The 13133-nt window shown below is 47.4% G+C and overlaps 1 protein-coding gene and 1 long non-coding RNA gene across 3 annotated transcripts in view; both read right to left on the bottom strand.

Annotated features, from left to right (window-relative positions):
• Window positions 1-13133, bottom strand: part of SORD (sorbitol dehydrogenase) — an 89418-nt gene that overhangs the window by 28973 nt on the left and 47312 nt on the right. For both annotated transcript variants that reach the window (XM_073586865.1, XM_073586864.1), the window contains exon 8: window positions 40-215. In XM_073586865.1, coding sequence (XP_073442966.1) covers window positions 40-215 — 176 coding nt within the window. The remainder of the gene's footprint in view (window positions 1-39; window positions 216-13133) is intronic.
• Window positions 3067-5602, bottom strand: LOC141098990 (uncharacterized). Its single transcript, XR_012234398.1, has 3 exons — window positions 3591-5602; window positions 3415-3481; window positions 3067-3336 (listed from the first exon to the last, which is right to left on the bottom strand). It is a non-coding gene; the product is annotated as an uncharacterized lncRNA (long non-coding RNA).

Genomic DNA, 13133 nt, shown 5'->3' with positions numbered 1-13133 from the left:
ATACCTTTCATGTAAATGAATGAGCTTGCCTCTACTTACATAGATTCCTGTCTGAATACAAGCTTCAGCTCCAGTGCACTCAATGGTGATCTCGGGCATGCATCCTAGTAATTCTTCAACTTTCTGAGCAGTTTGCTGAGGGGTTTCTTTGGCAACTTGCAAAATAAAATCTGCTCCGACTTCTTTGGCTTTTTCTAGTCTTGAAGAAGATAAATCTGAAAAATGGTTGCATGGTCATTTACATTGGAGAGACAACAATATAGCCATGTCAGATACATTATGAACAAACACCACACTGAAACATAAGACAGAAAAGACAGGAGCTGATACACTATGAACATATTAACAGGGTTAATCCCACTGACTTATATAGGGACCATGATTTTCCATAAAAGTTTTCATAATCAACCAAACCGCTGCACGACCAGCTCTACCCTCGCCTACTGTATTATCACCCATCCCTTGAAGATTGTGAGCCCTCGCGGGCAGGGTCCTCTCTCCTCCTGTACCAGTTATGACTTGTATTGTTTAAGATTATTGTACTTGTTTTTATGTATACCCCCCTCACATGTAAAGCGCCATGGAATAAATGGCGCTATAACAATAAATAATAATAATAATAATAATAATCCTCCTTGTGCAATGTGATTGTGCCAAGAAACACATCTATATATATATATACACTCACTGGCCACTTTATTAGGTACACCATGCTAGTAAGGGGTTGGACCCCCTTTTGCCTTCAGAACTGCCTCAATTCTTCGTGGCAGAGATTCAACAAGGTGCTGGAAGCATTCCTCAGAGATTTTGGACCATATTGACATGATGGCATCACACAGTTGGCGCAGATTTGTCGGCTGCACATCCCTGATGCGAATCTCCCGTTCCACCTCATCCCAAAGATGCTCTATTGGATTGAGATCTGGTGACTGAGGAGGCCATTTGAGTACAGTGAACTCATTGTCATGTTAAAGAAACCAATCTGAGATGATTCGAGCTTTATGACATGGCGCATTATCCTGCTGAAAGTAGCCATCAGATGTTGGGTACATTGTGGTCATAAAGGGATGGACATGGTCAGCAACAATACTCAGGTAGGCTGTGGCGTTGCAACGATGCTCAATTGGTACCAAGGGGCCCAAAGAGTGCCAAGAAAAAATTCCCCACACCATGACACCACCACCACCAGCCTGAACCGTTGATACAAGGCAGGATGGATCCATGCTTTCATGTTGTTTACGCCAAATTCTGACCCTACCATCCGAATGTCGCAGCAGAAATCGAGACTCATCAGACCAGGCAACGTTTTTCCAATCTTCTACTGTCCAATTTCGATGAGCTTGTGCAAATTGTAGCCTCAGTTTCCTGTTCTTAGCTGAGAGGAGTGGTACCCAGTGTGGTCTTCTGCTGCTGTAGCCCATCTGCCTCAAAGTTCGACGCACTGTGCGTTCAGAGATGCTCTTCTGCCTACCTTGGTTGTAACGGGTGGCAATTTGAGTCACTGTTGCCTTTCTATCAGCTCGAACCAGTCTGCCCATTCTCCTCTGACCTCTGGCATCAACAAGGCATTTCCGGCCACAGAACTGCCGCTCACTGGTTTTTTTTTCTTTTTCGGACCATTCTCTGTAAACCCTAGAGATGGTTGTGCGTGAAAATCCCAGTAGATCAGCAGTTTCTGAAATTCTCAGACCAGCCCTTCTGGCACCAACAATCATTCCACGTTCAAAGGCACTCAAATCACCTTTCTTCCCCATACTGATGCTCGGTTTGAACTGCAGGAGATTGTCTTGACCATGTCTACATGCCTAAATGCACTGAGTTGCCGCCATGTGATTGGCTGATTAGAAATTAAGTCTTAACACACAGTTGGACAGGTGTACCTAATAAAGTGGCCAGTGAGTGTATATATATATATATATATATATATATATAATCTCAAGTTGGCTGCCGTCCCCAAATCCCATAAGGCACCACGGCAATCAGTTGCACAGGTGTAGTTCATGGATGAGCTGGTCTCCCAGCCGCTGGCACCCTGGATACAGCCCGGGGCAGCCTGACACAGGGGGAAGGGTCTCCAGCACATCAGCCGGCCTCTGGACAGGATGCAAGTTGTGGAGAAGTTCTGCCTCTTGCCAGCAGCCCTCCTGGGAGAGTATATACAGTGCTACATATCTATCTATATAATCCCCAGTTTGATACTTCCAGCCACTGTTCCTGAATCCCATAAGGCACCACAGCAGTGTCACTTGCACCTGCGCAAGTGACATTCACGTCACCGCTATTCCCGCGCATGTGCAGCAACAGATAATTTCACCACACTCCCGATGCGATAGCATTGGGCCTATTTCTACTGTATTACATAATTACATAGATTGCAAAAAGGTTCATCGAGTTCATTCTTTCTCCACCAGTTATACATTCTCTATTGCTAGATTATTTATAATCCACAATGCCATTTATTGTGAGTTAAGTATCTCACCCTTTTTAAAATACTGTTATGGCAACTGCCATTACTATCTCTTATGGTCGGGTATTCAACCACAGTCAGACTACTCTAACTGTAAAGAATCCTTTCCTATTTAGCTGCCGGAATAGCCTTTATTCCACACGCAGTGATTGTCCCCTAGCCCTTTTTAAGGTCTTTGGAATAAGTCATTTGTTAGTCCGATGCATTGACACAAATAAATGAGATCGCCTCTGAGGCGTATTTTTTTTCCAAGCTAAACAAGCCTAATTTTTCTAACCTTTTTTATAGGGGAGACCTCATCCCATGTAATAATCTATCTGCCCTCCTTTAACTGACTAACTCTCCAATATCCTTTTTTTTTAAATGCAGAGCTCAAAACTGGATCTCACATTCAAGACGTGGCCTTGTAGTGATTTACACGGGGTGAAAAATGTATAATACACGTCACCAATTTTCTAAGTAAATCAATTTCTAAAGGTGTTATTGGCATGAAATTCTCACCAGATGTAGGTAATCCGCACAGGCAAAGAAATTAAACCATAGATGTCTATAAGTTAAGTTATGTGAAAAATTGAGAAATGACACAGGGGAAACAGTACTGAACACAATTACTGAAATTTATTTAAAGGGGTTTTACAAGTAACAAAGTTAATTTCAAAGTTAATTTTAATCAATAGATCTTGGAATAATCTTGGAATAATAATAAGTTCCACAAAAAAAAATAAAAAAAATGTTCCTGTGCCAAAATAATCTTATAAATGTGTTTAAATAATAGAGTGACACACTGGCGCTAGTCCACTTGGCCCAGAAGAAAAAATTGGGTGTTCCCAGATGCTGCTGGTGATTGACAGGTTCTGTGCTAATACCTGCTAAAAAGAGACAAGCTTAAAATAGTAATTACACCGCGCTATACTGGGAAAGACAAGGGTTAATATTAGACTACTCACTTGTATAATGTATAGAAAAAACAAGATGTCCTGGAGGCAGGTTGCCTGGTCTTGGAAATATGGATAGCTGGCACAAAAAGTGGGATGAATAAATGAATGAATGAATAAATAAATAAATAAAGCCTATTTTTTTTTTTTGTTTTGTTTTGTTTTGTTTTAGAAAATAAGCTACTCACTTGTTAGTGTATAGAAAAAACGCAATGTCCTTAAGGCTGATTGCTTTGTCTTGAAGATGTAAGTAGCTGCCAATAAAGTGAATGAATAAATAAACAAGTAGAGTACGCTTATCTTACAAAAGGGGGGGGGGGCAACCCCTTAAGGCTTAAAAGAGATTATGCTAGACTTACTTATCCAGTGGCTGGATGAAAGATGTCTAAATCCCAGAAACTCACTCAGCTTTTATGCTATCAAGCCGCCTCTGCATACTCACCCGGCCTCCGCTCCCACGCCGCAGCCCCCCACCGCCCGACAGCCACGGCGGTCCCTTCTGACAGGCTTGCGGCCGACGGGGTCTCTGCATGCAATGCACATGTGCCATAGGCCACGACCGCGCCTCCCTCCTGTTACTTGTGCTCCGGGAATGTTCTTTCCCGTAAGCACCTACTGACCAATGGCAGACCAGACAGGGCCATATCAGGCCGTTCCCTCCTGAGGGAGGCGCCTGATCGTTGTGTTTGCTAGCACACTGGGCCCTGCTTCCTTGTGTGCTCTCTGCAGTCTCACAGTCCTGTCTTCAGCGATTCCTGCAGTAGCCTCGCAGTCCTGCCATCTGTGGTCCCTGAAGTATCCCCGCAGTCCGGTGCTCTAATGGCCCAGCTATCTATACTCCAGTCCTCCCTCCTGTGTTCCTGCTTCGTCCGGCCATCCACGCTCTCATCCTTCAGTCCTGCTCAGTACTGCCTCCGGTGTTCCTGCTCCATCCTGCTATCCACACTCCAGTCCTTCAGTCCAACTCCAGTCCTGCCTCCAGTGTTCCTGCTCCATCCTGCTATCCACGCTCCAGTCCTACAGTTCTACTCCAGTCCTGCCTCCTGTGTTCCTGCTCCATCCAGCTATCCACGCTCCAGTCCTACAGTCCTACTCCAGTCCTGCCTCCCATGTTCCGGCTCCGGCCTGTTGTCTATGCTTCAGTCCGGCACTCCTACTCCAGTTCATCCTGAGCCGCCCTTCTCGGTACCGGCTATCGTGGTACCCGAACCCCTGGGCCTGCTCCTAACGATCCCTGTATAGGGGTCGGCTCCACCTGGCAGCTCGCCCAGGGCCCCTTGGTGCCATGGTCCAGAGGGTCCACTCCTGGAGATCCCATTTCTGACCAGCCGTGGTAACAGTATGATCAGGCCATGGACTCCGCCGGTACTACTGCTGCTACCCAAAAGGAGTTGCTCTTTTTGCGGGAGAATTAAGGATGCATCATGTCTGTCATGGAGTCTATGGACACCCACGTGTCGGCCCTGCAGGTGGCTGATCCTGGAAATGCCACTCAACTGGCCAGTCTTCAACAGGAGCTGGGTCAGCAACGAGATACTCAAGCCGATAATTTGAATTACATGGCCACCTTTGATAGCCGCTTGTCGGTCCCCCAGTCTGCCGCGGCGATCCCGACTCCTCCCGTGTCTACAGCTGTCCCGGCGCCCCGCCTCGCCAAGCCGCCTCGGTTTACTGGTGATCCCAAACTCTGCAGGGGGTTCCTAAATCAGTGTAGCCTCCATTTTGAATGGTTGCCTCAGCAATATTCCTCTGAACGGGCTAAAGTGGCCTTCATTATGTCCCATCTGGAGGGAGAGGCCCTGTCTTGGCTGAATCCTCTCAGAGAACGTGACGATCCCATTGTCACTAGTCTTCCGGTCTTCTTGGATACTTTTTGCAGGGTTTTCGATGAGCCGGGTCGGTTAGCCTCTCTCACTGAGTCTCTTTTTAACCTACATCAGGGTTCTTTCACGGTCGGACAGTACGCGATTCGCTTTCGCACTCTCTCCTCTGAGCTCGGCTGGAACAACGCTGGCTTTGGTAGGGGCATTCTGTCGTGGTCTTTCGAGCAGAATAAAGGATGAACTCGTGGGTCGGGATACCCCAACCACCTTGGAGGACCTTATCTCGCTGGCCACCCGCATCGACCTACGCTTCCAGGAGCGCGCTTGGGAGTCAGCGAGAGACAGGAGGTCCACTAGGCCAGCTTCCTTTTCCACCCAGTCTGTCAGTCCCCATCCTGCCGGGTCCTCGTCTCCCTCTTCAGTCGAATCCATGCAGGTAGATTGCCTTAAGTAGGACGAGTTGCGTCGGAGAGAGAGGCGGGCACAAGGTCTATGCCTCTTTTGTGGAGGCTCGTCACACTTTGTTCGTACCTGTCCTGAGAAACAGGGAAACTCCTCCACCTAGGTCAGGTAAGAGAGGCCTCCCTAGGTGCTAATGATTCCTCTCAACCTCTTACTATAACTGTTATTTTGGTTTCAGGGGAGAGACGTGGGTCCGAGGTGGCCTACGGGGATTCGGACTCGGCAGGTAACTTCATCCAGCGTGAAGAGGTGGACAAGTACCAAATTCCCGTGGTTACCATATGTAATTCTCGCCTGATTGCTGCAGTGGATGGCAAACCACTACAGGAGACCGTCACCTTGGTCACTGAGGAAGGGGAGTTGCAAGTCGGAGCCCTCGAGAGAAGATAGCCTTTTACGTTCTGCCTAAGCTCTCCCATGCGATTATACTCGGTCTTCCATGGTTAAGGACTCATCAGCCGGTTCTCGACTGGTCTTCAGGGGAGATCCTCCGCTGAGGGCACCCGTGCCAAGCTCGCTGACTGCTGTCCGTCTGGCGAGCGCTCCTCGGCCACCTCCAGACCTTCCGGGCCTTCCTTCAGCCTACAGTTCCTACGCTGATGTCTTTGATAAGAAGGAGGCGGAGGTTCTTCCTCCACAACGGCCTTTTGACTGCCCAATTGAACTAGTTCCCGGTTCAACCCCCCCAAGGGGCAGAATCTATCCCCTGTCTCCCGCAGAGACCGTAGCCATGACCGAGTATGTCCGGGAGAACCTCGCCAAAGGCTTTATGTGGAAATCTTCCTCGCCCGCGGAAGTCGGGTTTTTCTTTGTCAAGAAAAAGGATGGATCTCTACGGCCGTGCATTGACTATACGGGCTTGAACGAGACTACCATCAAGAACAGGTATCCTCTTCCACTCATTCCGGAGCTGTTTGACCATCTCAGAGGGGCTCGGGTCTTCTCCAAGCTAGACCTCAGGGGATCCAATAATCTGGTTCGTATCCGCGCAGGTGACGAGTAGAAGACAGTTTTCAACACTCGAGACGGCCATTACGAGTACCTGGTCATGCCCTTTGGCCTCTGCAATGCTCCTGTGGTATTTCAAGAGTTCGTCAACGAGATCTTCCGGGATCTCTCGTACTCCTGGGTGTTCGTGTACTTGGACGACATCCTTGTCTTCTCGCCGGATCTCTTGTCCCACAGAAAGAGTGTCCGCCTGTTGTTACAGCGTCTTCGGGAGAATCGCCTGTATGCTAAGATAGAGAAATGTCTCTTTGAACAGACCTCTCTGCCGTTTCTGGGATACATTATCTCCGACACTGGATTAAGGATGGATCCCGAGATGTTGACTGCCATTCTCAAATGGCCTCGCCCCGTCGGAGTAAGTGCGATACAATGGTTTCTCGGATTCGCCAATTATTACCGTCAATTCATCTCTCACTTTTCCGCAATAACTAAACCTATTTCTGCTCTCACCTGTAAAGGTACTGCTCCCAATGATTGGACTCCTGAGGCGGAGGAGGCCTTTCAAACCCTAAAATGGGCTTTCTCCACGGCCCCGGTCCTGCATCGTCCTGAGAGCAACTGACCATTTGTACTCGCGTTGGACGCTTTCTCGACGGGGCGGGGACAGTGTTGTCCCAGAGATCCGCCTCTGGTTGTCTGCACCCCTGTGGCTTCTTCTCTAAGGCCTTCTCTCCATCCGAGTGTAACTACTCAATCGGCGACCGGGAACTCCTGGCCATATAGTTGGCTTTAGAAGAATGGCGTCTTCTCCTGGAGGGGGCTGTCCATCCCTTTGTCATCTTCTCGGATCACAAGAATCTGGCCTATCTCCAGTCTGCCCAGAGACTCAACCCTCGTCAGGCCAGATGGTCCTTATTTTTTGCCCGATTTGACTTTGAGCTCCGTTTTCGCCCCAGCAACAAGAATACCAAAGCCAACGCTCTGTCCAGGGTCTTCCAGCAACACGAAACAGCGAAAGAACCTTGGCATATCATTGACACCACTAGATTCATCACAGTGGCTCCAGTGAACTGGCTTTCTCCACCTCCTGGCAAGACGCTTGTGCCTGAAAACCTCAAGCAAAAAGTCCTTCTATGGGGGCAATCCTCCAGACTGGCGGCCATGCCGGAACTAAGAAGACCCTTGCCCTTATCACGTGTCACTACTGGTGGCCCACGCTTCGCCAAGATGTACTTGATTTCGTGGCCTCTTGTCCCTCCTGTGCAAAAAACAAAGTGCCGCGACGACCTCCGTCCGGCTTGTTGCTTCCGTTGCCCGTCCCTGCGGTTCCTTGTGAACACATTGCCATGGATTTCATCACCGACCTACCCCGTTCTTCTGGCTGCACAGTCATCTTGGTGGTGGTGGATCATTTCTCCAAGATGGCCCACTTTGTCCCTCTGCCCGGTCTCCCCTCGTCTCCTGAGTTGGCCAAAGTTTTCATCCATCAAATCTTCAGACTCCATGGACTACCTCAATGCATTGTGTCTGACCGAGGGGTTCAGTTCACCTCCAAGTTCTGGCGGGCACTTTGTAAGCTCATGAACGTTTCCCTCGACTTCTCCTCTACCTACCACAGTCCAACAGGCAGGTGGAGCGTACCAACCAGATGTTGACTGGGTACCTACGTCATTTCTCCAACGCCCACCAGAACGATTGGATAGACTTACTCCTCTGGGCAGAGTGCGCCTATAACAACCATGCTGGCGAGTCATCGGCCAAGTCTCCGTTTTTCATTGTGTTTGGCAGACATCCTGGTGTTCCCCTTCCGTTAGCCCCTGCCTCCGAGGTACCCATGGCCAACGCCTTGTCCTCTGAATTTTCCAAGACTGGGCTGAGACCAACACGTCACTCAAGAGGGCCGCTGATCAGATGAAGAATTATGCCGACAAGAAGAGATTGGATTCCCCACCGTTTCGTATCGGGGACAAAGTCTGGCTCTCGTCCAAATTTATCTGGTTGAAACTGCCTTCTTACAAGTTGGGCCCACGCAACATCGGTCCATTTGAATTTCTTGGACGTACCAACGAAGTCGCCTACAAACTGAGGTTGTCTGCTTCGCTCCGGGTCCCGAACACCTTCCACGTCTCTCTCCTGAAACGTGTTGTACTGAATCGCTTCCATTCCTTGTCTGATCCTGGCTCTCAGCCGGTTGGTGCCGATGATGTCTTTGAGGTGGAGGACATTATCGCCATGAAGAAGGTTCGAGGTAGGACTCTTTTTCTTCTTGACTGGAAGGGCTTTGGTCCTGAGGAGAGATCCTGGGAACCTTGGGAGAATATCAATGCTCCCTGTATCCTCAAGAGTTTTTTTGCTAATATCAGGGGAGGGCGGCTTAGGGGAGGAGGTACTGTCACGCCGCCTGTGCATACTCACCCAGCCTCCGCTCCCACGCCACAGCCCCCCACTGCCCGACAGCCACGGCGGTCCCTTCTGACAGGCTCACGGCCGACGGGTCTCTGCATGCAATGCGCATGCACCATAGGCCGCGGCCGCGCCTCCCTCCTGTTACTTGTGCTCCGTCAATGCACTGACCCGGAAGCACCTACTGACCAATGGCAGACCAGACAGGGCCATATCAGGCCGTTCCCCCCTGAGGGAGGCGCTTGATCATTGTGTTTGCTAGCACATTGGACACTGCTTCCTCGTGTGCTCTCTGCAGTCTCGCAGTCCTGTCTTCAGTGATTCCTGCAGTAGCCTCACAGTCCTGCCATCCATGGTCCCTGCAGCATCCCCGCAGTCCGGTGCTCCGTGGGCCCAGCTATCTATACTCCAGTCCTCCCTCCTGTGTTCCTGCTCCGTCCGGCCATCCACGCTCCCGTCCTTCAGTCCTGCTCCAGTCCTGCCTCCGGTGTTCTTGCTCCATCCTGCTATCCACACTCCAGTCCTTCAGTCCTACACCAGTCCTGCCTCCAGTGTTCCTGCTCCATCCTGCTATCCACGCTCCAGTCCTACAGTTCTACTCCAGTCCTGCCTCCTGTGTTACTGCTCCATCCAGCTATCCACGCTCCAGTCCTACAGTCCTACTCCAGTCCTGCCTCCCATGTTCCTGCTCCAGCCTGTTGTCTATGCTTCAGTCCTGCACTCCTACTCCAGTCCGTCCTGAGCCGCCCCTCTCGGTACCGGCTATCGTGGTACCTGAACCCCTGGGCCTTCTCAAAACGATACTTGTATAGGGTCGGCTCCACCTGGCAGCTCGCCCAGGGCCCCTTGGTGCCACGGTCCAGAGGGTCCACTCCTGGAGATCCCACTTCTAACCAGTCGTGGTAACATATGCACACACTCTGCTTACAAGCAAACAGGTCACAGGTGAGGATGTTACCTTTATTAGCCATTCAACCTCATTTGTGTAAATGCAACGACCGACACGTTGGTCGTTGCTCGGGACGAAAATATGGCGCTGCTATGAATGACTCAAAACTCAATATGATGGTAAACCAACTTTTTCTCTATATTTACTGCAAGAATTAGAGAATTTTCTCTCCCAATACAATATGGGCCACACCAGCCACAACTCAAACAATACAAGTTATGCCGCCTGAGAGACCCCAAGTGTCAGCTTCACAGTAAGGAAACAGACTACCCCAAGACTATACCACTCTCTCCCTTATCTGTAACGGGCCTACACGAGGTTATACTGTGCCTGTGACACGTGGTCCTCTCAGGAATACAAACTTACACCCGCCTCCTGACCAATTTACAATAAATCCCGGGTACCCATTTTTATATATACATATATCACAGTATAAGCTCAATGTATACGCAGTGTACTGTATTATTATTGAGCGCTCAGAGTATATTCCTTCACAAAATATACTTCAACAGTAAATAACTGAATTTGTTATACAGATGTCCAGCAGCGGATAAAATAGCTCATTGAGCCACCAATTCTTTTGATGCAGATCCAGATAAAAGTTCACAAATAATTCCAGGAATATCTCACAGCCAGAATCTTGAAGTACAGGAATCCACACAGTCTCTATTAGTTTGTATGCAATTCTTAGTACAAGAGTGTCCTTAAATAAGCTGTGATTCCTATCTATCTATCCTTAGCTAACTACACAGTTGGTGACCGGTCTTGAAATCACACGGTCCCAAAACAGGAATGCATCAAGCTCTGGATTCCCCTCTCTCCATCACCGTGCTGCTTCTCCTCAAAAGATGCCTGGAAAACTCTCTGAGGTAATATGTCCTGTTTCCGGAATCTTCTTGTCTGCAACTCAAGGGTAACCTCCTGTGGCTGAGCAAAATTGCTGCAACAGCATTGTAATTATCTTGTCTATTACTCAAGGGTGACCTCCGGTGGCTGAACAAAGTTACTGCATCAACATTATTTATATTAGAAAAACATCACCATACTACATCAACTTCTGTGCATTTTAGAATTTTGGATAACTAGAGGAGGAAGACCTGTGAAGACTCAGACGTCAAGGTTAGATTTCAGAAAGGCAGATTTTAAGGGATTCAGAAAGAGAGTTGGAGGGATCCAATGGCTGGATATCCTTAAAGACAAAAATGCCCAGGAAGGATGGGAAATCTTGAAAAATGAAATTCTCAAAGCACAATTGTTAACAATTCCGAAAAGAGGGAAGAATATGAAGCATTTAAGGAAGCCAGGATGGATGAACACAGAACTTAAGCACATGCTAAAAAGGAAGAAAAAAATGTTTATAAAATGGAAAGAGGGAGGCATATCTAAAGAAGAATATAATGATGTCTGCAGAACCTGCAGGGCACAAATCAGATTATCTAAAGCTGACTATGAATTGAGGCTTGCAAGAGATGTCAAAAGCAATAATAAAGGATTTTGGGGATATGTCAAAAGTAAAAGAAAAGTCAAAGATGCTAAAGGATTTTTACAGGATGAAAATGATGAAATGGTAAGACAGCATGTATGTCAGTACCTGGATAACAATGAAGTGATTAAACAGAGTCAGCATGGGTTTGTAAATAATAAGTCATGTCAGACTAACTTAATTTCCTTCTATGACGGAATCACTGATTGGGTGGATCAAGGAAATGCTGTAGATATAGTATATCTTGACTTCAGCAAAGCATTTGACAAAGTATCTCATACAATCCTTATTGAAAAAATGACTAAGTATGGAATGGACAAGGCAACTGTTAGGTGGATTCATAACTGGCTTAGTGATCGGACCCAAAGAGTGGTCGTAAATGGCTGCACATCCAGTTGGATGAATGTCTCAAGTGGGGTACCACAGGGCTCTGTCCTGGGCCCTGTATTGTTCAACATCTTTATCAATGATTTAGATGAAGGAATTGAGGGTAAACTGATTAAATTTGCTGATGACACAAAGCTAGGAGGGATAGCTAATACTAGAGAAGAGAGAGAGATGATTCAAAAAGATATAAATAAACTGGAGAAGTGGGCAGCAACTAACAGAATGGTTTTTAACAGGGAAAAATGCAAAGTACTACATCTGGGCAAAAAAAATGAAAAAAGCATATACAGAATGGGAGGAATAGGGCTAAGTGACAGCACATGTGAAAAAAACTTGGGTATACTAATAGATCACAGACTGAATATGAGTCAACAGTGTGATGCAGCAGCAAAAAAGGCAAATGCAATTCTAGGATGTATTAACAGAAGCATACAGTCTAGATCACGTGAAGTCATTATTTCCCTCTACTCCTCTTTGGTCAGACCTCATCTGGAATATTGTGTCCAGTTTTGGGTACCACATTTTAAAAAAGACATCAACAAACTGGAGCAAGTTCAGAAAAGAGCGACCAGAATGGTGAGCGGTCTGCAAACCCTGTCTTATGAGGAAAGGTTGCAGGATTTGGGATTGTTTAGTTTGCAAAAGAGAAGACTGAGAGGAGACTTAATAGCTGTCTACAAATATCTAAAGGGCTGTCACATTGTAGAAGGATCAACTTTATTCTCATTTGCACAAGGAAAGACTAGAAGCAATGGGATGAAACTGAGTGGGAGGAGACACAGATTAGATATTAGAAAAAACTTTTTGACAGTTAGAGTGATCAATGAGTGGAACAAGCTGACACGAGAAGTGGTGAGTTCTCCTTCAATGGAAGTCTTCAAACAGAGGCTGGACAGACATCTGACTGGGATGATTTAGCGAATCCTGCTTTGAGCAGGGGGTTGGACCGGATGGCCCAGGAGGTCCCTTCCATCTCTACGATTCTATGATTCTATGTTATCAGGCCAAACTCACCAGGGTATGCAAACTTTTGCTCAGGGTCAACTGGATGTTTTGAGTTGTCATTATGATTTAAAAAGAGAAAACACAGTATTTTGACAATAAATGGCTTCACCCAACCACTAACCATAAGTGGAGAAAAATTTTTGGTTTTATCATTCATATTCTCTGAAATAAGGCTAAGAAAGCAAAAATTCTGCAGGGTATATAAACTTTTGAGCACAACTGTAAATCCATATGACATCAAGTGGTTATAAGTAGCTGGGGCTTTATTGTT

This window comes from Dendrobates tinctorius, unplaced genomic scaffold, assembly GCF_039654945.1.
Source record: "Dendrobates tinctorius isolate UK_male_01 unplaced genomic scaffold, ASM3965494v1 ptg000097l, whole genome shotgun sequence".
Classification (NCBI taxonomy): domain Eukaryota; kingdom Metazoa; phylum Chordata; class Amphibia; order Anura; family Dendrobatidae; genus Dendrobates; species Dendrobates tinctorius.
The sequence above is the reverse complement of the archived record's forward strand: the minus strand, read 5'-3'. Positions and strand labels throughout refer to the sequence as shown.